This window comes from Malus sylvestris, chromosome 6 (genome assembly GCF_916048215.2).
Source record: "Malus sylvestris chromosome 6, drMalSylv7.2, whole genome shotgun sequence".
NCBI lineage: Eukaryota > Viridiplantae > Streptophyta > Magnoliopsida > Rosales > Rosaceae > Malus > Malus sylvestris.
This window is the reverse complement of record NC_062265.1, coordinates 28,319,625-28,344,824: the sequence shown is the minus strand read 5'-3', so window position 1 is coordinate 28,344,824 and position 25,200 is coordinate 28,319,625. Positions and strand designations below refer to the sequence as shown.

General features: G+C 38.0%; 1 protein-coding gene and 1 long non-coding RNA gene across 2 annotated transcripts; one reads left to right on the top strand and one right to left on the bottom strand.

Annotated features, from left to right (window-relative positions):
- Window positions 1-3,934: 3,934 nt before the first annotated feature.
- Window positions 3,935-5,478, top strand: LOC126627302 (uncharacterized). Its single transcript, XR_007624969.1, has 3 exons — window positions 3,935-4,019; window positions 4,585-4,648; window positions 5,410-5,478. It is a non-coding gene; the product is annotated as an uncharacterized LOC126627302 (long non-coding RNA).
- A 1,093-nt stretch (window positions 5,479-6,571) lies between these two features.
- Window positions 6,572-7,549, bottom strand: LOC126627268 (uncharacterized). The gene is made up of 2 exons (XM_050296738.1): window positions 6,968-7,549; window positions 6,572-6,839 (listed from the first exon to the last, which is right to left on the bottom strand). Exons 1-2 carry the CDS (start codon window positions 7,425-7,427, stop codon window positions 6,655-6,657), a joined length of 645 nt encoding a protein of 214 aa, XP_050152695.1. The 5' UTR covers window positions 7,428-7,549; the 3' UTR covers window positions 6,572-6,654.
- Between the last annotated feature and the right edge of the window lie 17,651 nt (window positions 7,550-25,200).

Genomic DNA, 25,200 nt, shown 5'->3' with positions numbered 1-25,200 from the left:
ATGCTGCTACTAAGCCATGTGCTTATGAAGATGGACAGAAGAATAACACAGGCTAAGCCATGTGCTTATGAAGATGGACAGAAGAATAACACAGCTAGACAAACACTTTCTGTTAGTTGTTTATTGCATGCGTAGCTTTTATTATTGCATGTGTGTATGTAAATCTTGTATAAAGATCAAGCTGCTGTTGTAGAGTAACTTAACAAAATTCAATTAAGTTGAATATATGAAATCAGTCTCTAGAAACCTAGTTTAAACTCTTTCATGTAAGACTGAGTGCTGTACACGAAAATATTCGCGGTGGTGGCGATGTGGGGGCACCGGTGAGGCTTCGACTCCACGGCCCCGACGGCAGTTCGCTTTGCCCGGAGCTTGGGGAGAAGAGCCCCGCAGTCTGACTTAGGCAGAGCCACGATCATTCGAGCTGGTGGCCGTGCATGGGGCACGAGGCAGTCATTTCAAAATTCCCGATAAATCCATTAAATATTCTTGGCCGGTTTATAACGTGCTAATTTAAAAGTTGGCCAAATTTGTAAGATAATATATTATAAAATATTTATATAGGTCTCATACTCATATAACATACTAGCCTTCGTGCTCGCGCTCACGCTCATGCAGAAGGCATTTTTTGAGTTACGGCATGCTACGCGCAACTTACACGTTTTAAAAGTATTTATATGCGTAAATTGATAAAAGGAAAGTCAAATATTTGAAGTAAACGAATAATTTTAGATCATGCTAGAAGAAACCCCTCATAAACCAATTAACACAGCTGAATCCACATAATAAAATTGGTCTCTATTGAATTTACATTAAGAATAGAGAAAATGATATTTAATTTTGAATCACATTATTGCTAGCCCATTGTGAGACTAAGCCCAACCCCTCCCCCTTAGTGTAGATAATATCGTTTGTTAAAAAAAAAACCAATCATTTGACAATTAATTTAATCACATTATTATCCGCGTGTGTAAGACCTTTTATAACTAGCATTACACGTCTCTTAAGATGTTTTGAACGTGTTTAAAAATAAAGAAAATAATATTTAATGAACAACTGATTGAATCACATTATTGCTAGCTTATTGTGAGGTACTAATTATTAAAACAAAACTGTACAAATCTCGCTACCAGTACCTGATCTTCCTACACCTTCGACTTTTGAGCCACTTCAACCTGCTGATATCTAGTAGCTTGATGTATAGAAGACTACTTGTAGTTTTTTCTTTTTTGTTCGAACATCTTGTATGTACATTTTCATATATTTTATAATTAAATACTTTTATTTGCTTAATTAATTATTGTTTAGAATTTAATTACAATATTTATTAAAAATCTAAAAATTAGTATTTTTGGTTTTGGCCAAAAATATTATTTTTTCAATTTTTAATAAGGCTTTGCGCGACGTAGGCTAGGTCGCGCAAAGATGTGGTTTTGGCCAAAAATATTTTTTTTATTTTTTAATAAGGCTTTGCGTGACGCAGCATACGTCGCGCAAACACGCTTTGAGCGACGTACACCCATGCGTTGCGTAAACAGGCTTTGCGCGACGCAGCCTGCATCGCGCAAAAGATGTGGTTTTGGCCAAAAATATTTTTTTTATTTTTTAATAAGGCTTTGCGCGACGCAGCTTACGTCGCGCAAAGCGTGTTTGGGCGATGTACACCCATGCGTCGCGCAAAGCCTGTTTGCGCGACGCAACCTGCATTGCGCAAAGACTGTTTGCACGACGCATGGGAATATTCGTCGCGCAAAGCCTTCAGTCACTGCCTTTGCGCAACGGTTTTTGCGCGACGACTGTCTGTTGTACTAAGTGTTACGCGACGTTTTGGGACTTTGCGCGACGAATGACCTGCGTCGCGCAAAGTATTTTTCGTACTAGTGACCACATTTGATGCATTATTTGGGTTGTTTTTGAAGTTTTTTGTTTAAGGGGCATTTCTGTCTAAGTTTTTTTTCTTTTTTTTTTTGTGAAGCTTGCGACATCAAAAAACACTATTTATTGGGCCATTGACTTTATATATAAGATAAAATAAATAAATAAATAAATAACTTTTTGATACAAGTACTTATAATTTAGAGGTATTCATCAATTCCCCCCCTCAACTTGTGACTATTGGCCAATTTCCCCCCTCAACTTTAATTTTGGCCAATTTCCCCCCTCAACTCTCATAATTAGTCAATTTTCCCCCTCAACTTTAATTTGGCCAATTTCCCCCCTCAACTCTCATAATTAGTCAATTTGCACCCTACTATTAATTTTTTTAATTTGATCATAATTAAACAAGTGTGTGTAAGAAACTAAATAAGATGTATGTTAATCATTTTCCTATATCTTTATCCTATTACAAATAGATTAAAATTTAGAATTTTATAATTTATCATAGATAGTATTATTAGTCATAATAAATCAATATGGAGTAATTTTATTTGATTTTTTACTATACAAAATTGATAACGAAAAGGATTGATGCGTACATTTTTGTATGTGAATACAATTCTCTTTATAAAAGTGATAGCTAAGTTCAAGTAAATTGCAGAGAATCGAGCTTTAATGCAAAAATGGCGAGTCAATTCATAATTTTAGACTCCTTATTAAGAATAACCTATTTTATTGAAATAGGTCTGATCCATGAGTTTAGGATTATTATGTCTTTTTGTTATTATTTCTTCTTCTACATGCTTTAAACCCGATTCATAACTTTTTCTTATAATCAACCCATATCACATACTAATTATATTATGCTTTTGTACATTTTACCCTATATTATGCAAGTGAGTTTATGTTAATTTTAGTACTTTGTTGGAAGTTATTAGAAAGATTGAAAAAAAAAAGAATAGATGGAAAATTAAAAAAAAATTAACAGTAGGGTGCAAATTGACTAATTATGAGAGTTGAGGGGGAAAATTGGCCAAATTAAAGTTGAGGGGGGAAATTGACTAATTATGAAAGTTGAGGGGGGAAATTGGCCAAAATTAAGGTTAAGGGGGGAAATTGGCCAATAGTCACAAGTTCATGGGGGAAATTGATGAATACCTCTATAATTTAATAAGACAATTATTGATTCTTAAAAGTATAACCATACATACTATTTTATTTTAAGCTAATTTAGTCAAAAATCAATAAAAAAATTACAATTTAATTATATATCAATGACATATTTTTGTTCTGGACTTAATCAATGATATCTTTTTATTAATTAGGGATAGGTCAATGATGAATGTCACATGTGCTTTATGTCATTACCAATAGGGATGGAGGAGAGGGTGAGAAAAGCAATCGCTAGTGCAAGGAGGGCAATCGGAAGAGGAGGAAGAAGAAAAGTGGGAGACGGCGACTAAGCCCTCCATGAGGTGCTAGTATAGAGGTGGGCCTTCAGTATCGTCGGACTCGTCGCCATCTTTGTCTCCTTTGCTTTTGAAATCGAATTGGACTTAGCAGAATTTGGAGTCGGCGACATTGATTGTCAACGGTTCGACTGCCGGTGTTTAGTTGTGTTACAACCACCCCCAAAATAATTGGAAAATTTGTTATTTCCACCCCCCCAGCTGCCACGTGTCAATCATCAAACCACTTCTCTTTTCCCTCTCTGTCCCCCACCCCCCCCCCGATACCTCTTTCTTCTCCGTCTCTCTCCCGTATATCTCTCCCCCTCTCTCTCAACTCTTCCGTATATCTCTCTATCCCTCAACCTCGTATCTCTTTTCCCATGGACTCACTAGGACAGAGTCACCATCAGGAGAGGCTCACCACGAGCCCAGGGACCTTGCCCTGCGAGTTCAACGACACGGAGCAAAGCTCTGGCGAGTATTTTCTTTCTTTTCGTTGAGGTAAATAACAAATCTCTCATTCTCGCTGTTACCTTGATGTTTGGTTGTGATTTAGAAGCTTGAACCTCCTCTTTGTACGTAGGTTTTACCTTGGAAACGTTTTGGGGTGAGCACACCCATTTTTCCGACGAACCCGTGCACTCCGAGGGCTTTTCCGGTCACCTCCGACTGAGTTACGGATTTTGGAAGGTAGAAATCTATTTCTCTCTCTTTGTTCTTCATGTTCGTACCTAGATCGGAGCTTGAAGCCCCCGTTTTCAGGTGACTGGAGCTGTAGCAGCTCCGACCTTCTTCTTCCTCAGCACTAGGCCATCCGACCTCTCGCATTCCCTCCCCTCGAGCCTTAGGCCCGTGTTGTCTTAAGCCAGTACCCTAACCCATTTAGTTTTTCTTTTTAGTTATTTAGTTTTTAAAACCCAAAGGGATCGGGCCTTAGTTTTGAATGGCCTTGGGCCGGTTTTAAATCAAGGGCTTAAAGCCCTCTTTTCTGTTAGTGAGGCCTTAGGGCCTTGTGCCTGTGTGTGTGTGTTTAGGCATGCACATGCATGTGTGTGTGTGTGTTGTTAAGTATATGTTTGGGCTTAAGCCCAAACCCCTTTCCCAACCCTAAACCATTTTAACCCAAAACCTTAGGTTCCTAAAATCCCATTAAAACCCTAAACCCATCCAATCCCAAATCCCCTATTTTAATTTAATTCAAACCCAATTTTTTTTAGAAAATCCTTTTATTTATTAATTATATTTTTGTGCTTAGGTAAAGTTGCTAGTGGAGAAATTCTATATCCTTATTCGCGCGATTCTTCTGCTAAGGAATATTTGTGAGTGGACCCCTTCTAAAATTACATGATTTTATAGTAATTGCATAAATGATTAGCATGCCTACGAAATTTGTGAATTGATTTATATCAATCATGTTTACTGGATTTATTGATTTCGTCTTGTGTTTTGGTGAGGAAATAAATTGTTAGCCTAGTTGAGCTATATTTTAATCTATCGTATTTTCTATAAAAACCATGAACTGATAGACTATCCGATGGATGACGATAGGATGCTAGAACATGTTTTAGAAACCCCTCTTTATAGTATAGACGATGGATGACTTTATACTATGAAGTGGTTATTTATGAGAGGCGTAACTATTTGTGCGTACCTAATAGACACTATGCCGCCTGGGGTGAGGATCTGGTGTTGGCATGTAGGCCGGGAGAAATAATCCCTAGCGAAAGGCTGAGGGACACAGAGACAGGCAGTGGGCCGGGAGGGAGTTATCTCTGGCTACGGGCACAGAGACTGAGGCGCAGGCATTGGGCCGAGAGTTATATTTATTCAGTGATCTTTCTAGCAGCACACCGCGTTTACGAGATGATTTATGATGCGTTTACTATTTTGATTTCCGCGATGCGTTTCCGCGATGTGACTTTTGAGATATTGTGGCATGCTAGGATTTTTATTAAATTCATCACTTATTATGCTAGTAGTTTTCATTTATATAAACTGTGGGGGTTAGTATCTTGATAACTGTTTTATTATTGTATATATAAACTTGGTCCACTCACCCTTGTTTTGCGCCCCCATTCAGGACTTAGAATCAAGGCACATAATCCTGGCGTCAAGACACTTCCGCAGCAGCATATTTGAGTCCTCTCGATGTAGGACCCACTTCTCTATTCATTCAATTTTATCTCAATTCTTTTTAGTGATTAGGTTTAGTTGTATGTACTGAACACGTTCCTAAATTATTAACTCATTGTTTTTAAATTCAAAACCGTATTTATTTCTTATTCTTAGCTTTTGTATTAATTAACTCATTGTTATTTTATTGGCACATGGCGCCATGTGACATGCATTTGTTCCATGCAAGTCAAGTCCTCCTTAAAATTGAAGGCCATCTTCGTCCATTCAAATAAGAAATATTAATTGCAACAAAAAAACTAACATTTTTTTTAATAGAACGATAATATTAGTGAGTTAAATAATTAAGAAAAATGAGTCCATGAAGACGTGAAATATTAATTTTTGACAATAAAAAAAAAGAAAATATTCTTATTTTTGTATAAAAGGAGTATTAGTTGAAAATGTGTTGAATTCACGAGTCGAAAAATGATTTTGACACTCCCCTTTCTTTTCCTTGCTTATCTCTTTGTTTATGACCTTTTTTTTTTACTTTATTCAATCAAACCGCTAGAAAAATAAGTAAAAAAGCGCAAAAGAATGAAAAAGAGTGAAAATCGTTTCCTAGGACAGTTTAGCCAAATTGACTAACCACTGCTTACATTTATGCAAAAAATGTAAGCTTAAGCGAGCACTTTATCATAAGCAATTTGCCCTAAAAAACTTTGAGAAACAAGGGGACTTTCATATAGAACGAGTTGATAGGAGATGAACAACATACATAGAGTTTGTTTCTAACAAAAAGTGAGGGTATGGCCTCTCTTTTAATCCACACAATCCGAATTCCTTGCCAAATAAATTTTCTTAGACTCTAATAGTTAGATTATCTATGTTAAAGTTTCAATCGCTGTCGTGCTTCTGTAATTAATTGAAAGTTGCTTCCAAGTAATGAAGAATAACACATAGATGCTATACCTTAACCATAATCCTAGCTATTTTGTCACAAACTGCTTTTTTTTTGTATCGTAATGTCACAAGTCGTTCTTACGGATGCTATGTCGCTCAATACGCTCTCCGATAAATGGCGTAGTTATTTAGAAAGAAAAATTAAATTAATAGAGAGAGAAAAATAAACAGAAGCAGCAATTTTAATTTTATGGTTATCCAATCTAAAAATCTGTACATACATTCCATAGTAACTCTGAGATCTTCCTCAATCTTCTTCCAATTTGAAGCCCCACATGCAATGTGCCCAATATGGAGTGGATTCACCAAATGATTCGAAGGGTGGAAGAGGATTGTTTGTCAACCACGCGCCGAACTTGTCAATGAAGTCGGCATACGACATCCCCGCGCGGTTTCGTCTTGTGAAGAACAGATAGTGTGCCCGACCGTAACCTGCATGAAAAGAAACGAAACAAAAAACTCATTCGATCATTTAAACAAACAGTTGGTGAGCAACGAACAAACAATTAGAAATCAAAGTTAAATAATTTGCAAGTCGAAGTCGATGGTCAGTAACTTACGGACACTAACAAGGACGATGAAAATAATAAAAAGTATTGGGACGCAGATCAAACAAGCGATTCCCACCCTAATCAGGATCACAGCATAGAAGGCCAGCACACAAAGGGGCACCAATACGATTGCCTTGTTCAATTTGATTGCCAAATTCAAAACGTTCCGGAAACTTCTGGGTTCCGAGAGCAAAGCTTCCATAGCGACTCTCGCAGATTTCTGAAGCTCTTGGCGTTTGGTTATAAACCAGTCCTCGAAGTTATCCATCATCCTTAACACGTTATCTATCATCGACATCGTTACCGTCGGATTCTTCAGATTCCACTTTCTGGAAGGAACAAAAACAGACGACGAGACAAGACGGAAAGAGCCAACGTTAGGGTTTGAAACTTGAACGTCGATGATGTATGTATGCATGTAAATGGTGTGTCTCGTTGTATATATAGGATGTCGAAGCCAAGTACTCATACTCCTGGTCGGAGATTGCGTCCGTCTCTCTCACGGATTTTGATTACAGCCCTTAGATCGATCGAATGATCAAGATTTAAAGACAACACTAAGTAATTACTGAGTTTTAGTCCTAATCCTACTCTACTGTGTCTTTAAAATAATAATTGGTAGTGTCACCGTTTAGTGTGCTCTTGCTAATACACGAAAGTAATTTACATGACACAAGTATATTATTATTGTGACATTTTATTGCAGTGATACATTGTTTTGTAGATAAAAACTTACACATATCGACGTTGTATTATTGGCATGAAACGTAACAGTGTACCAAAATTATGTAAGTCATTCTCTCACCCTACACCCTCAAACATTTGTACTTGTGTCTATTCCGAATAGGGGTCTATCTAGCTCCAGGCACATATAATGTAGGGGGTGTGCTATCCACGCACTCCAAATTACTTCTCACACACCCCTTGTTAATTTTTGTCCGTTGATATTCTTCAATTAATTCGATCCGACGGTCAAAAATTAGAAGAATGTGTGAGAAGTAAAATGAGATGTGTGGATATCACACCTCATAATTTAGGGTCTTCTAAACATTTATACTTGACCGACCATGTTGGTTGACGATAAATTCTAGAATTGGCTCGTTGTTAATCATGTGAGAACATTATCAACTGGACTCGTTTGGAACACCATAAAGTCATGCCCTTTATTTTGATGACATGTAAAGACCAAATGCATATTAGCCACATATGTTTTAGCTTAGATCCAAAAGCTTAAAATATTTGACAACTTAAGCAAAACAAGAAAATGATTTTTCTAATAGTTCATGGATTTTAAGTTGGTTTTGCTCTATTAAGTTGTCAAATATTTTAAATCTTTATATCTAAAATAATACAATCTTATGACTAATGAGGACATTATGAGAGTAGGATTGAACACAATAACCTCTAAATTCTAGAATGCGCATTGTTGTTAATATTCTTAAGCTAAAGTACATAAGTTCCTACCACTTAGTACTACGGTCTAATGATATTAATCTTCATTTGTAAGTGAGAGATCTTAGGTTTGATTCTGCCAAAGACAAATTTGAACCATATTATTGCTAGCCCATCGTGAGGCTTAACTTACACCCTCCCTCTTAGTGTAGATAATATCTTTTGTTCAAAAAATAAAAATAAATTGCTTAGGAATGTTGAGGTTTGTAGGTTTTTAATGAATATAATTTTTCATACAGTAATATATTTACACAAATTGGTCAATCATTATTATAATTATTTGTGCGATGTTATATACATTAAATTTATGCACTAAATTTATGTATTAAATAATGTCACATGTATTACACTATATAAATTTTCATTATAATTATTAATCAAATCCAATTTGAATTAAAATTAAAATGCAATTAGCCACATCATTTAGTGTACCTAGCATTATTCTTATTATTTATTTACTTAACAAAAATCACTTCTTTTCATCTAGTACAATATATATTTGAAAATTTGATTAAAAAACAATATATATCGAAAATGAAAAATGGGTCATCACCATTGATTAAGTTAGGATTGGTCACATCAGTGGCATATTCAATTCCAAACCAATATTATTACATCAAAACACACGTAAGCAATCAGTAATATAAGTTCCTAAATTTCAAACCAATATTATTACATCAGACACCTAAGCAATCAGTAATATAAGTTCCAGTTACACAAACAAAATCTTGGGTATTTTTCAATTTCATAAAGGGCAAAGAAGAAACCAAGATCGATCAACGTTTGCAACTTCACACAAACAATGGATTCTTCCTTGCAGGGCTAATGTCTCACTACGTATATAGTCTGCTCTGTTACTATAACGAAAGTTGAGATTCACCGCAAAATCAATTGCCAAAAAAGAGATCACACTGCAGTCTCACGACAAGTGCTTCTGAAGCTTGTTTCTACAAAAGGATATTACAAAACAAAAGAAACATAGTTACCTAAAAAAAATCTCAATGCATGGATACATTATGTCTTTGCCAGACTTTTGAATAAGATCGAACATGCAAATTATAAGGGAAAATGACTTTTACGCTTCAATGCACCACTTCCTCTTTTTTCGTAGCCTTAAAATTAAATAAATCAAAATACTAACGAGCAAAAACAAGAGGAAAATTGCATAAGAAAAAAGGTTATAAAGTTTTCAAGCTATTTTCATTAGTTTTCCTAAGAAAAAATAGGAGTGAAAATCACCAACCTTTCTAATGTAATAGTTCAAATGATTACGTTGTGGAAATTTTTTATGCATGGACAAAAGCGTGCGTACCTTCTACGTGAGTGAATACCAGACAAGCTTTCATGATACCACCCATAATCCAGGTTGATTTCTGGAATGTGCTGTACCTTTGGATGATTCATGCCTCCTTTTACGGACTCTATAAGTTGCATTGGAACAGACTCCAGATTCAAGTGTTCTACGTTAGCAAGGAACTCAATGCCTTGTGGCAATGTCTTTAACTCCATGCAGTCATTAATGTCTAAGACCTAGATATTTGGCATCCCCCCTTTCTCTATAGCTATACTATTCAATAAAGGGAAGATGCGCAACATCAAATGCTTAAGCTTTATGAAGCCTCTGGAGAAACACAATTTTTTGCCAACATACGCATTAATTAGCCCAAGCCTTTCAAGATTCGGCAATGCTTGAATGTGAGGTAGCACATCTTCTTCAAGTCTAGACCAATTTAGCTGCATGCATGTCAGGTTATGGAGCCAACCAAACCAAAGAGGTACTTTTTCTAGTTTTCCAGCCAACTTAACCATTTGAAGGTCTGCAGGAGGCGAACGTAGTGCATTAACCCGAAGAAACTCCTCTTCATCACTTGCCATTAAAAGCAAATGTTGAAGGAGTTCTAACGTTTGAAGGGAGTCACATAGGTCCATCTCGTCACTTGCTTTCACATTTGTAATACCGAGGCTTGTAAGTTGGGTGATATTCCTGATGACTTTAATAATCTTTCCTTCTGATTCAACACATAGTAATAGTACTAGATTTATTCAATACTTTTATTTTATTTTTTTCAATAAATTGTAATAGACTTATTGAATACTTAAATGAACAATCATTATGATGGCATCCCAACCTAGAATGTCCACTTGGACAACCGAATCGAATTGCGCTAGCCAACACTTGGAAGTCATGAAGCCATAAAGTGATGATGATGCAGAAACTGCGAAGTAATTTAAACCTAAAGTAACTAATCCTAGAGTGAGCTCATGGGCGGGGTTGAACCACTTTTCTCACAAGTGATGTCAGAGCATAAGAAAATTACAGTCAAAGATAAAGTAAGAACCTTATATAGAATGGAGAAATCCTCCTACATGTCAACTCTTGCCAGCAATCCTTGTCTTCACAAAAGCTCTACCACTAAAAGCTTAGAGGGGCAAAAAATAAGGATAAGTGGGCCTATAATAAAATAAAGTTTTGAAGACCTTTTCGAAGACAAGTAACACCTCGTTGTAAAACAAGTATATAGTTCTCTCAAAAATAATAATACTACGTAATATTGTATAGTACCCAGCAGATATTATAAATCGAAGAATACAGAGTGCGCCTACAACAGCCATGTCAAAGCATAAGTCACTGCTCATTAATGTATGCAGGCACACAAGTCCATTGCAGAGATACTCTGACAATGGAATAAACTGAATGTAGATTTTACATTCTAGTACTACATCACGTGAAGTTGCCGTTAAGTGCATCACATATGACACACCTCGATCGAGATCAAGGCATGCTGACCGTCACGTGAGGGTGACATAGCCATGTGCACAGTGCAGAAGCAATAAGGATAAGAAATATATGAATAATTAAAAACCGAAACTACTAGAGTGCACTAGTAAACAGGAAGTGTTAGGAGTAAGATACAAAAGTAAATACTCCTAATCAGAGCATAGAAAGTCTAGGTGCAGTCTAGTAGGACAAGTACTAGTTATACAGTACCATAAGATGTCCCACATTTATTTTCTTATGTCAGAACCGCCGAAGTCCTCAAGGCACCAATAGCAAGCTTACCTAAAACCTGGAGGGGCGCAAAACAGAAAACGTGAGTGGGCAAAAACAAATGTTTTACAAAACCATTTCATTTATCAACATTTCTAACCTCTTGTTGTAAAACATGTATTATTTTTCTCAGAATCAGAATATAAGCATATACATAAATATATATATATATATATGTAAATATATCAATTCAAATCATGCTTCACATAATCATATTCATATGTATGCCATGCCAAGATATAACAGAGCAAGTGATTCAGGTGAGAATAACTTCATATAAATATAACATATTAGCCGGAACTCCTGTGGTAGTTTGTACAGCTGAATTCATAGCTCAAAAGTCAATCTAGCTGGAGTCACTACAATGACCTATACGACACTATACTGCACAAGAGTCGGAACCAAATGAAAAGGTCTGTACGACAATATTGGGTGTAATATAATTATGCTCAATACTATTCTCACATAATAGCTGGGCAATAAATCGCTAGTCACCTACGAGTCGGAACCAAAGTAAAGGTCTGTATGACAAGACTGTGCATCTAAATTGGATACAATATGAGCATATGGTGCAGGAGGTGACATTATAAACAGGCATGTGCCATATCTATGGCTAAATCACAATCACCCTAGGTGCAGTTTTATGAGCTCAACGTTATTCAATCACATATCACATCATCGATAATTCACATAACCAAACATAACTCACCTGAGCTTACCTGAGTGTCCACAACACCACAATTATATACAATGCATCATATACCAATTCATATACGAAATATAAATTCATATGCATGGTATTCAAGGCATAATCTCATTTAAACATATTTTCTGGGAAAATATCAAGTATATAAATATATACTGAAAACCAAAAGCCCACTCACTGGTATGTCGAAGGGTCGTAGCCCCTGAGTCACCCTTGAACGCGCTCGTCCTTGGGATAAGTCTCACCTATATGTGAATTAACTATAAAAAAGTTATTTAAAGTACATAGACAAAACTAGCTAATAACTTCTCATACAATGCTCAAATGGGGTGTTTGAATATACCAATGTGATCTACATAACTCCACGAACATCCCCATATTTTTAGAAAAATTTTACGACCACCCACGCGCCGCCTACGCGCGGGCACATGCCTGACACACTGACAGTGGCAGTAACGGTGTTAGGGAATATTCCGTTCAATTCTGGAATATTCTGTCTAAAAAATACCGGCGTCACCTTACGCCGTTAGCATATTCCGTCAAAATTGACGGAATACACCCCTTCTTCCCCGACGAGTCACCGGACGTCGGCGACTGTTCGTCGGTTTCTGGAAAAACTTCAAATCCTTATTTCTCCCTCATTTCAACACCAAACTTAACGAAATTTGAACCATTTTAAAGATCTCACCAAGATGAATCGAACCATACCTGAGTCGAGCCCCGAAACCGTCTGAAACCTGTCGAAAAAAGCCTCGATATTCCGGCCAAACTTAAAACTCGTCGTTCTTGCTATTCCGACGTCCAAAATCTTCCAAGGAACTACTCCTAGCCTCATGAGGACCTCCTTAAGCTACCTAAAAGCTTGAAATCCTCAAAAATGTAAGATTTTACGTTTGCATGAATAGTACCTCAAATCAGAGGTTAGAGTTCTCGAGGTTTTTCACGGGTTCAAGTCCTAAAAATGACATATATGAACTCAAGAGCTTGTAGGGAGCAAGAATATCACCTTAAAAACGTCGATCCGTGCGTGAAGTGTGAGTTTGGTGCTCGTCCATACATGAGGGAAAGAGAGAGAGTGAGTCCGAGGGAGAGAGCACGGGAAAGAAGAGAGAGAAGGAGTTTTTGTGTGTGTGTGTGGTCCACGTGGTCACGCACCAAACCAACAACCAAGTCCTCTTTAGTTCCAAATAATAAGGACTTAAAGAATTAGTCCACTCCCAAACTTAAATCACACAATCCCACAACACATCCGAGGGTAAAATAGTCATTTCACATCATTAAAACTAAATATTTCGGGACGGGTTGTGACAACATAGAAGTCCAAACATCTAACCTAGGGATAGGCTAACACCTAACTAAGTAGATTTTGGAGTGCCACTAGCAATTCCCTAAATTTAATTAAAATTAGGAAAAGAAAAGAAAAAATTGTCTAGGCCTCCACTTAGACGCCTAGGCTAGGTCTTGCACATCACCTAACTAGCACCTAGCACAATTTGTTAACGATTCAGGTTGTTATTGGATCGCCGTTGAAGAACTTGATAAGATATCATTTTCTAGATCTAGATATTATGCTTGCATCACCTGTTAAATGGACATGGAACGACACGACATGTTAATGAATCGAGTCGTTATCAGGTCTCCTGCTAAAAATTTGTTAAGATAACAAATTTGACACGATACGGCCCGTTAAGATAACATATATAATACGAAAACAATAAAAACACGACAAGCATAACCCATTTGCTTGCTTAAATAATTTAAATAAAACACCAAATAATAATGATGACTTTCAACCAAATTTAACTTAATGGCGTACAAATTAATAACTTACCCCCGCCCCCTTATATATATATATATATATATACAAGCAATATTGTTGAAGAAGAGATCAAGTTTGAAATCATGTCCTCAAGGCTGAATGCTCTGAACCTGAGCGACAGAAATAAAAAAGGTAAAACAAAAAATCAGTTATAGCTCATAAACGCTTAATACTTTCTTTGAGATAAGTTCTAGAAGGATATTTGAAGAATAACATACTCTGGGACATGTGAAAGCTCACAAAAGAGTAGCAATTATATGCTTCAATTGCACTAAGCCACTAAGCTACAATTGACGTCGATTTTGTTGGACTCCTGTGTCAATGAAACTATCCAATATGAGACGACGATAGTGGAGTTCGCTCACAGAAACATAGCCATCCTTGGTCCTCATGTCAATCCCACGAGACTCTTATTCATTTTCATTCGATCACGACGGAGAAGCAAGGAAAAATAGAAACCTCACAATAGAGTTAAAAACAATCGGACTCAAACTGATGACTACTATCACGACAGAGATTCTAATAATCTATGAAAATTGGAAAATAAATGAAAGTCATGAGACAAATACCAATACTTTTGGACAAAGACCAAAACTTTTGGACAAAAGACAATAATTTGATGTGCGTGGCAATTTGGAAACCGTAGGATGTAGTTTGCTCGCCGACAATAATTAACAAGGTGGGGTCCTATCAAAGAAAGTTTAAGTAAAGGCGTGTCACGCTTTGGAATCTCAAATTTTACATCACAAGGTTCCTGAAAATCACTCAGGCACAATCTAATTTACAGTACAAAAGTTTATTTACACTTTCAAAAAATCGGAAGAGGATCCTCTGCGAAAGTCCATATGCAGATCCTCCGGACCCATTTCATCTTCGACCCCATCCGTCGCATCTTCCGCCTAATTCTCGCCGTCCCCATCCCTCTCAGCCTCCTAAACTAACTGAATGGAAAAAATGGAGAATTAGATCCTAGGAGTTCCGCAGGTAAGAAGAAGGTGAAGGTGGGAGGGCGTCCATGACTTGAATCTTCCTGTGCTCCTCGAACCCAATCTTTGGGTACTGTTGAATTATTCTCCTCATTCCCCTCATCTACTCAAAGAACTCCTTACCTTCACTTGTTGGCTGATGAAGGTCTAAAATGTCATTTCCCTTACTTTATCAAGCTGTTAGATTTTGTGAAATAGGCCGTTAGAAATCAATGGTTGAGATTAGCTCGTGTAATAGGCTCAAATTTGAGCAAGTGGCAAGATCTCATAGGTTCTTGTAATGAAGGGCTGGATGAGCTCGTAAGCTCTCTTAGATTCTCTCCCTCTCTAACGATTATGTAATTTGGTGTGATGAAATGGATACACACGCAAGATAGCACATTGGCTATCTCAGAGATTTTTGATCACTCTCTCTTTATCATTTCATTCCTACTTTCAATTTTCTTTCTCTCTGTTTCGAATTGCTGCAAATATACTACCAAACTTTTACAGATTCTAACATGGTATAGAGAGCCTAGGTTCGATTTTGGATTAGGCGTTAGTTTCTATGAAATTTTGCAAGAGAATCCAACGTGAAATCTCTCGATTTCATTTCGATTCAAGCTACCAATGGTTGGGTCTGGAAGCAGGGATTTACGAGCTCCCGTTTTTTATGGAACAAAGTTTGAATTCTGGAAAGTGAGAATGGTCACCATTTTCAAATCGTATGAGATTTGGAAACTGATAAACAAAAGAATTTTGCTCCAGAATCGAAGAAGAATAAGGAAAGAGGGAAAACAAAGAAAGGAGGAAGGCGAGGAAGGTTCATCCTCATCGGACAATGATGAAGGAGAAGATGATGAGTTTGATGCTCACATGGAGGATCATCTCATGAAAGATGCTAAAGCATTGATAATCATTCAAAGTGTTGTGTCTAAAGATATCTTCCCTCGAATCGTGAATCAAGAGACATCCAAGTGTGCTTGGGATCTACTCTAAAAGGAATTTTGTGGCAATGAACATGCAAGGTCTGTTAAACTTCAAAGTTTGCATCTTGAGTTTGAATATATGAGGATGAAAGAAAATGAATCATTATCTGCCTATCTTATAGGACTATTTGAACTAATTAATCATATGAAATCTTATGGTGAGATTTTCACTCACCAAAGAGAGGTTCAAAAGGTTTTGATCAGTCTATCTAGTAAGTAGGATCCAATTTGTGTTGTGATTGAAAGAACTTCTGATTTGAATACTGTGACTATGCAAGAGGTGGTTGGATCTCTTAAGAGCTATGAACTTAGGTTGAGTTGATATGGAGATGATTCTGCTTGCTATGAGCATGCCTTCTCTAGTATGAATCTTGCACCAAATACACAAAATAGGCCATTTGTATAGAGAAATCACAATAAAGGGAAGAAAAATTGGAAGTCTAAATCTAAGAAGTGGGAAAACAAAACTCACCAGCTTAAGAGACAAGGTGAGATCACTGATGGTAGTAAACAAAAATGCAAGATTTGTGATAAGGTTCACTATGGAGAGTGTTGGTTTAAGGGGAAACCCAAATGCCATAATTGCAACAGATTTTAACATATGGTGAATGATTGCTATCAACCAAAGAAAACTCATGCTGCCAACTATTTGAACCATGTCCAAGATAATGCAATGATGTTCTATGCTTGCCATAAGGCCTATGTGCAAGGTAATAGTGGAGTTTGGTACCTAGACAGTGGTTGTAGTAACCACATGACTAGTACTGAATCATTACTTATCAATATTGATACAAGTACAAAGTGCAAGGTGAAAATGGGCATGTGAGACCTAGTTGATTCAATTGGCAAAGGAACTTTGGTAGTGAAGACTAAGAGAGGAAAAGGGTTCATACAAGAAGTTATGATTGTGCCTGGTCTAGATGAGAACCTTCTTAGTGTGGGTCAAATGGTTGAACATGGTTATCGGCTTGTATTTGGGGACTTTATGGCTTGTATCTTTGGTGATAGAGAACTACAAGATCATGTTGCTACTGTGCAAATGAAGGGGAATAGATGCTTCCCTCTGATGTTTGAATATGTGGATCACATTATGGCAAATAGAGCGTCTACTAAAGATAGCTCATGGAAATGCCATAGAAGATTTGGGCATTTGAACTATGACAGTTTGAGAATATTGCAGGAAAAATGCATGGTGTATGGTTTACCCTATCTCAAAGATCACAATCAAGTGTGTGAAGACTGTGCTACTGGGAAAACTCATAGAGAAGCCTTTGACAAAGAACAGAAATGGACGGCATCTCTTCCACTTGAGCTTGTACATTCAGATGTTTGTGGACCCATGTGCGAACACTTGGTGGCAGCAGACACTTGCTTACCTTTATTGATGATAAGTCCAGAATGTGCTGGGTTTATTTCTTGAAGTTCAAGTCTAAGGTGTTCAGAATTTTCAAAATGTTCAAGGCCATGGTTGAACTACAAACTGGATTCTAATGGGGAGATGAATACCACTAATTCTTACTACTAAGTGTGGCAACTAGCTCAGTTTTGTGGAGATGAAAACCAAATAATTAGCTTTGCCTACAGGTCTGACTTTGTGTGGACCAGATGATTGGAAGTCATGCAATATGATAGACTTTTTATTATCTAAATAAAACTCAAGTTGTATATTTACATATCAACAATGTAACTCAAGTTGTATATTTACTATAAGTTAAGCCCACTCATTGATATGTTGATGGGTCGTAACCCCCGAGTCGCCCGTGGATACGCTCGTCCTCCGGATAGGTCTCACCTATATGCAAATTAACTATAAAAACGTTATTTTAAAGGACATATACAAAACTAGCTAATAACTTTTCATATATTGCTCAAATTGGGTATATGAATACACCACAGTGACCTACACAACCTCACGAACATCATGATTTTTTTAGAAAAAATTTTCGAGCTCTCACACGCCGTCATGCGCCTACAAGGGCACAGCAAAACGCGCCCCCCACGCGCCGCCAAACCTGACGGATTCCCTGACCACCGTTAGGGAATAATCCGTTAAACCTAACAGATTCCGCTAAAATTGACTGACGGCGTGAGAATATTCCGTCAGACTTGACGAAATATTCTTTCATCTCCTACCTCCAGCTCCGGCAACCGTTGCCGATGCCGGAAATTGGGCGATTTTTCAAACTCCTTAATCTCGCTCATTTCTTCACCATTTTTCATGAAGTTTCCATCAAAATGAAGTTTAGGAGGTAAAGAATTGCGTTATGCCTCTTTCACGCCTCGAATCACGTGAAATCACGTCGGATAAGTCCTCTAATTCCGGCGACCTCTGCAAACTCCGTTTTCAAGCTTCCTGTGACCCAAATCCTACCAACGATGCACTCCGAGCATCGTGAGGACCTCCTTGAGCTCACTGTGGTCCTAAAATTCACAAAAACTCAAGGTTTAAAAGTTGATAAATAGTACCCACATCGAAGGTCAATTTTCCGGGGTTTTCTGACGTCCAAAATTGTTCCAATTTATGCCAAAACAAGCAAGAGAACTAGGAGATTACCTTTTGAGCTTTAGAATAGCTTGAAACCTCCACGAACTAGTTTGGTGTACTGTACACCCACGGTTCCTTTCCAAACTAAGGTTTCTCGAAGTTTTCCTTGCTAAAAATGGGTATCACTCGACTCGTAAGGATCCTAGGAACACACTGGAGACCTCAGAATCTTCGATCCGTGTAGATTTTGGGTTTGTTTGTGTGTGTTTGTACGAGTTCGAAGAGAGAGATAGAGTACGGGAGTGAGAGAGAGAAGGTATGTGTGGTCCAAAAGCCACCAATCAAAACCAACAATTCCCTTACTTCCAATTGGGTCCAAAACTTAGGGAAAAAAAAAAAAAAAGGGTCCAAATCCAACTTAAATCACACAATACACTTTAATGTCCAAGGGTAAAATTGTCAATTCAAGTCATCGAAAATAATCTTCCGGGACGGGCTGTGACAGTATTCATGTCAAGTTTAATAAGAAATGTACTAATGTTACCAAGGCTAATATTTTTTTTTTTTTTGGTGTGGTTTTGAAGAATGTACCCATTTTTTGGTTAATTTTGGTGAGTGTACCCATGTATGCACACACACACACAATAGTATAATTTTTCATCCCACAAATTATGGGGTTTTTTTATATTTAAAATCTCATTAATATAAACAACTATACATTTTAATTTTTAATTTAAAGAATATAGTAACATAAATAAAAATAAATTATCACCATTAACTTCAGGGAATTCGAACAAAAATTGAAAACCAACAAGGTTTCAGTAAAAAAATATTCATAATTATGGACCGTATCCAAATTCTTCCTTTAATTATTTATAATAAGGGACAGATTCGTGATTTCATTTTTTTACACAACTTTTGATAATTTTTTGGAAGGCCTACTCCGTAATTTTTTTAATAATTTTAATTATCTATATTTTAAGTTTTCCCTCAAAAATCACTTTTGATGATAACCATCAAGATGTACCATATCCAAACAGAAAAAAAAAAAAAAAAAGAAGAAGAAGAAGAAGAGGAAGAAGAAGAAGAAGAAGAAGAAGAAACCAAATCTTGTTCACAGCATCAAGGCTTACATTGTAATTTGCAATAAGTTGAAGGAACTCGGGAAGTAAATCCCTGCTTAAGCACAAAAGCTGATCATGTCGCAACACTAAATAGTAATCTTAACACTTTGATTAACAGCTCTAAATTTCGGCCGACGTTTAGCTACAACATCTCTTTAAGCAAAGTACAGGCTAGTCTAGAAAGAGATGATATCTATAACATAAAGGCTTCCCTATCTCAATAACCAATAAGTTTTTATGTCACGCTCCAATCTCGAGATATATTCGGAATCGACATGTAATAATAGGATAGTAGCACACAATATATAGATTTGTTAAGATTCATGTATACTATTTACATTAGAGCTTTATTGAAAATAACTTACGATAAGGGGAATAATCCTAACTCTCTAGTGTACTACCCGCACATCTACACCACTTGGGGCTTATTTATTAATACGTAATGAAAATAGGTGAAATTGGATTGAAAAAGAATTGAATTGAGGATGAATTAAATTGAGGAGAATTGAAATCCAGATTTGTCACAGCCCGTCCCGAAACTTTTATGTCGGGAAAGTAAATGACGGATTTACCCTCAACGGGCATTAAGGTACGTGTGTGTGTGTGACATTATCTAGTTTAATCTTACATATGTTTGGAAGAAAATTATAAGATAAGTTGGATTATTAATTTGGTTCTTGTTAATTTGGTTAGGGATTTAGAAATGGATGGTGTAGATTGATTGTGGACATCAAAAACCCTCACACTCTCCCTCTCTATCCCGTAGCTCTCTATTTCTCCTCCATCCCGACTCCCTCACTCTCTCTCACACCCATATTGTACGGCCTCACCCAAAACCCCCCAAAACTCAGTGGATCGAGGCAACCAAGGTAAGAATCTTCATCCTTGAGACGTTTTGAGTTGATTGGTACTGGTTTTAGGACGTGAAACCTTCGATTTCACGTGAACCCGAAACCCCCATTTTTGGTCACTGTTCATGCACACGTGAAATGTTGTGTTTCAGGGAATTCTAAGCTTATAGTGAGCTTAGTGAGGTCCTAAGGAAGCTCAGAGTACTTCGTTTGAAGGAATTGGACGTCGGGATCACGAGGGTTAAGTTTGGCCGGTTTTGCTTGAATTTTTCCGGTGAGATTTAGTTGTTTTTTAAGCTTAAAAGTAGTATATCGTGATTCTACATGTTTAGGGCTTCATTTTGGTATAAAATACGAAGAAAATGGTTGAGAAACGAAGGAGAACGAGACGTTCAAAGTTTGGCCGGAAACCGGAAAAACCAGTCCGGCGAGCCCGAGGTAGGGGATGATGCGCGTGGGGGCGCGTGTCCCCATGCCTGTCCTGGCGCGTGGGGGCGCGTGGGACCTCCAAAAAAATTTCTACAAATTACTCGACGTCCGTGACGTCGAGTAGGTCGATGTGGTATATTCATATACCTAAATTGAGCATCATATGAGAAGTTATTTTGAATTATTGGTTATGTGTTTAAATTAACGTTTTTATAGTTGTTTCGCATATAGGTGACACCTATCCCGAGGACGAGCGCATCCAGGGACGTCACGGGGATTACAACCCATCGACTTATTAGTGAGTGGGCAGTTTTGATTTCGTATTACCTATATACAACTGTTTTTCCCAGAAAATACGTTTATATGAAAATTATGAATTAATTTGCCATGCATACGATTGTTGAGATGTCTATTTTGATAATTGATATATATATATATGTGAATTGACGCGGTGGACGCTCAGGTGAGTTTATTTATTTTTCAGCTGAGTTATTTATTATGAATTGCATTGAAAGCTCATAACCTGCACCTAGGTGTTAGTGCTTATATTGTTATTCACCACACCGCACGCTCGTCTTGGATGCAAGTAGGTGGATGTCGTACAGACCAAGTGAGGGTTCCGACATGCTAGTCGTATAGATCACTAGATGTGATTCCGACTAGTGGGTGACCTTAGTTATGCGCGCTGATGATTGATGAGAGAAGCACTATAGTGTATTTATACACCTTTCATCGTACAGACTACTTTATGTAGTTCCGAGTGACGTGCAGAGTTGGGCCGTATAGGTCACTGTGGTGACTCAGGCTAAGTAGGATGTTGAGCTTTAGAATCAGTGGTACAAGACCATTGTAGGGTCTCCGGTTGATTTATTATTTCACCTGATTGATATTGATGCATTCTGATTATATTTTGGGCATGGCATATCATTTCTGAGATGTTATGATGATGGATATGAACTGAGTTTTGATGTTAAGTATATATATGTTTATATACTATTTTCTGGGAAAGTATACAGGTTTTACGGTAAGGGGTTAGAAATGTTTTAAATGAAATGTTTTGGAAAACTCTTTGGTTTTACTGACCCACTCATTTTGTTTTGCGCCCCTCCAGGTTCTAGTTAGCAGTTGGTGGCTATCGAGGTCTTTTTCCGGCACTCTGACAGACACTTGACATGTAGGACTCACCTGAGGGTGATGTACTTTTATTTTAGTCCTACTTGACTGCACTTAAACCTATGCTCTGAATTTATGTGTTTATCTTAACTCATCCTGTTATTCTAGTAGGTTGTTCTGCTAGAGATTGGTTTAAATTCCTTCTTATGTATGTTATTGTTTCGCTTCCGCGTCGCACTTATGGTTACGTAACGCTCACGTGACGGCCAGCACGCCTGGATCCTCTGGATCAGGGTGTGTCAGTTTGGTATCAGAGCTTTGGTTGCAGTCCTGTATAATTGTTAATGCTTTAATGATCTTTTGATGTTTTCTGTCAGAATTATGCCGCCTCGTAGAGAGCTTAGGGAGTCCCGTCGTACTCCTGAACCTAATTTTCCGGATATCACTCAGTTGGAGGAATCAATGGCTCAGGCTTTCCAGAATGTGATTCGTCATCCTCCCCCACCTCAAAGGACACCCCTGGAGACCATGTACAATTTGAAATTAGATCGTTTTATGGGTGATGAAGGTCACGAGGGGGCAGAGAAATGGTTAGATTATATTGAAAAGACGTTTCAGGTGATGCAAAGTCAGGGGAACTTTCCGGCTGATAGGTGGGTTGAGACCACTACCTGGTTTTTGGGTCGAGAGCCGGCAGATTGGTGGAGGAATCAAACGCAGTTTATGTCCCCAGCTATGGCATCTGATTGTGATGTATTTAAAGATAATTTCAAGAAAAGATTTGTCCCCCCAGAGTATATTGATCGCAAGAAACAGGAATTTACTCGATTGAAACAGAGGAATATGACAGCTCATGAGTACTACAGAAAGTTTACTGACTTGTCTCACTATGACCCTGATACAGCTGGTAATCAGGGAGAGATGCTTCGACGTTTCAAATTGGGAGCTAAGAAAAAGTGGCGTACCTTTTGAGAGTGCACTTCCCTGCGCCGATTACCATGAGTTTTTCGAGATTTTGGTTAGGATGGAGGACTCTGATAATCTTCCCAGTGAGAGTGAGGATGACGAGGACAAAAATGACGGTCAGAAGAAGGATGATAAAGGTAAGGGTATCTCTATTCCAGGACCTCGCAAGACTCAGAATTTTAAGAAGAGTGGGGCGAGTTCGAGTTATTCTAGTGGTGGATATAGTGTTACTGGCTCTAGGAGAGGTGGTGGTATATTTTTTGGTGGGCCTAGATTTCAGAGGCAGATGGATTCTGGTGGTGCTGGTGGTTCTGGCGTTTCGTGGTGCCGCCGTTGTAATTTTCGTCATCATGGTGAGTGTAGGAGAGGTAGTGGTGCTTGCTTTACTTGTGGGCAAATGGGACATCGGGCTTCTCAGTGTCCCCAGGGTCAGCAGAGACCACAGCAGACCACTATGCCACCTCCAGCGCCGATTCAGCAGAGCTTTGGACCAGGCGGTTATGGCCAGTCGAGTCGTGGTGGTGCCTACCACTACCAGGGGGATGCTGCTCCGTATGCTCCCGGACCTTATCAATATCCCTATGAGCATTATCATCAGGCAGGGTATTCTCAGGACTTTGGAGGTTATTCTTCTTATTCATCCATGCCAGCTGGTGGATCTCAGTGGCATCAAGGAGGTTAGCCCCGTCAGGGGGAAGTTGCTACTAGTGGTGCAGGATCATCTAGGCAGCCTAGTCAGCCAGGCCAGGGACGTGCTTCTCAGGGACGAGGTAATCAAGGCAGTAGAGGTCGTGGTGGGCGACAGTAAGCTCAGGGGCGAGTTAATCACATCTCACTACAAGAGGCTCAGAACCATCCAGACTTGATCATGGGTACGTTAAATGTTCTTGGTCATTTTGCTAAGGTTTTGATTGATTGTGGTGCTACGCATTCTATGATTTCTCATATGTTTGCTCAAACGACCCAACCTCACCCTTCACCTCTAGGATTTGATTTAGAGTTTGCCATGCCTAAAGGAGATAAATGTTATGTGGATAGTGTGTATCTTGGGTGTCCAGTGATGGTAGAGGGCGTAGTTATGCCAGCTGATCTTATTCCGTTAGATATTGTGGATTTTGATGTGATTCTAGGAGCTGATTGGTTGCATTATAATCGTGCCCATATTGATTGTTATGGTAAATCAGTTACTTTTTATCGTCCTGGACTACCCGAGGTTACTTTTGTGGGCGAAAGAAGTGGGGTGAGACATGGTGTTATTTCTGCCATAAGAGCAAGGAAATTATTATCAAAGGGTTGTCAGGGATATTTAGCACATGTGGTGTTAAATGATGTTGTTCCTACTAGTATAGAAGAAGTTGGTGTGGTCAGACATTATCCGGATGTATTTCCTGATGATTTGTCGGGGTTGCAGCCAGACAGAGAGGTGGAATTCTCTATTGATTTGCTTCCAGGTATTGACCCTATATCTCTAACTCCTTATAGAATGGCTCCTGCTGAGTTGAGAGAATTAAAAATTCAGTTGCAAGAATTACTTGATAAAGGTTTCATTCAACCTAGTTCGTCACCTTGGGGAGCTCCGGTATTATTTGTGAGGAAGAAAGATGGAACTCTGCGATTATGTATTGATTATAGGCAATTGAACTGGGTAACGATTAAAAACCGTTATCCATTGCCTCGCATTGATGATTTGTTTGATCAGCTGAAAGGTGTGTGTGTATTCTCTAAGATTGACTTAAGATCCGGTTATTATCAGTTGAAGATTAAAGAGGAAGATATACCTAAGACGGCTTTCCGAACTCGTTACGGACATTATGAATTTCTGGTTATGCCATTTGGGTTGACTAATGCACCTGCATCTTTCATGAGGTTGATGAATGAGGTATTCCAGCAATATCTTGATAAATTTGTTATTGTTTTTATTGATGATATTCTGGTATACTCTAAATCTAAAGCAGATCATATCCGACATCTTAACTTGGTATTAAGGAAATTGAGGGAGCATCAGTTGTATGCTAAGTTCAGTAAATGTCAGTTTTGGTTGACTGAAGTGGCATTTTAGGGCATGTTGTATCGGCCCAAGGAATTCAAGTTGATCCTCAAAAGATAGCAGCGGTGGAGAATTGGGAGCAACCTCGAACCGTCACTGAGGTACGAAGTTTTCTTGGTTTAGCAGGTTATTATCGACGGTTTGTTCAAGATTTTTCTATGATTGCTTTGCCGTTAACGAAGTTGACCAGGAAGGATGTTAAATTCGAGTGGGATGAAAATTGTGAGTGGAGTTTCCAGCAATTGAA

Coding starts and splice junctions, on each gene's coding strand:
- LOC126627268 (XM_050296738.1), bottom strand. CDS start 7,427: ATGAGTACTTGGCTTCGACATCCTATATATACAACGAGACACACCATT. Junction 6,840..6,967: donor CATCGTCCTTGTTAGTGTCC/GTAAGTTACTGA, acceptor CTTTTCATGCAG/GTTACGGTCGGGCACACTAT.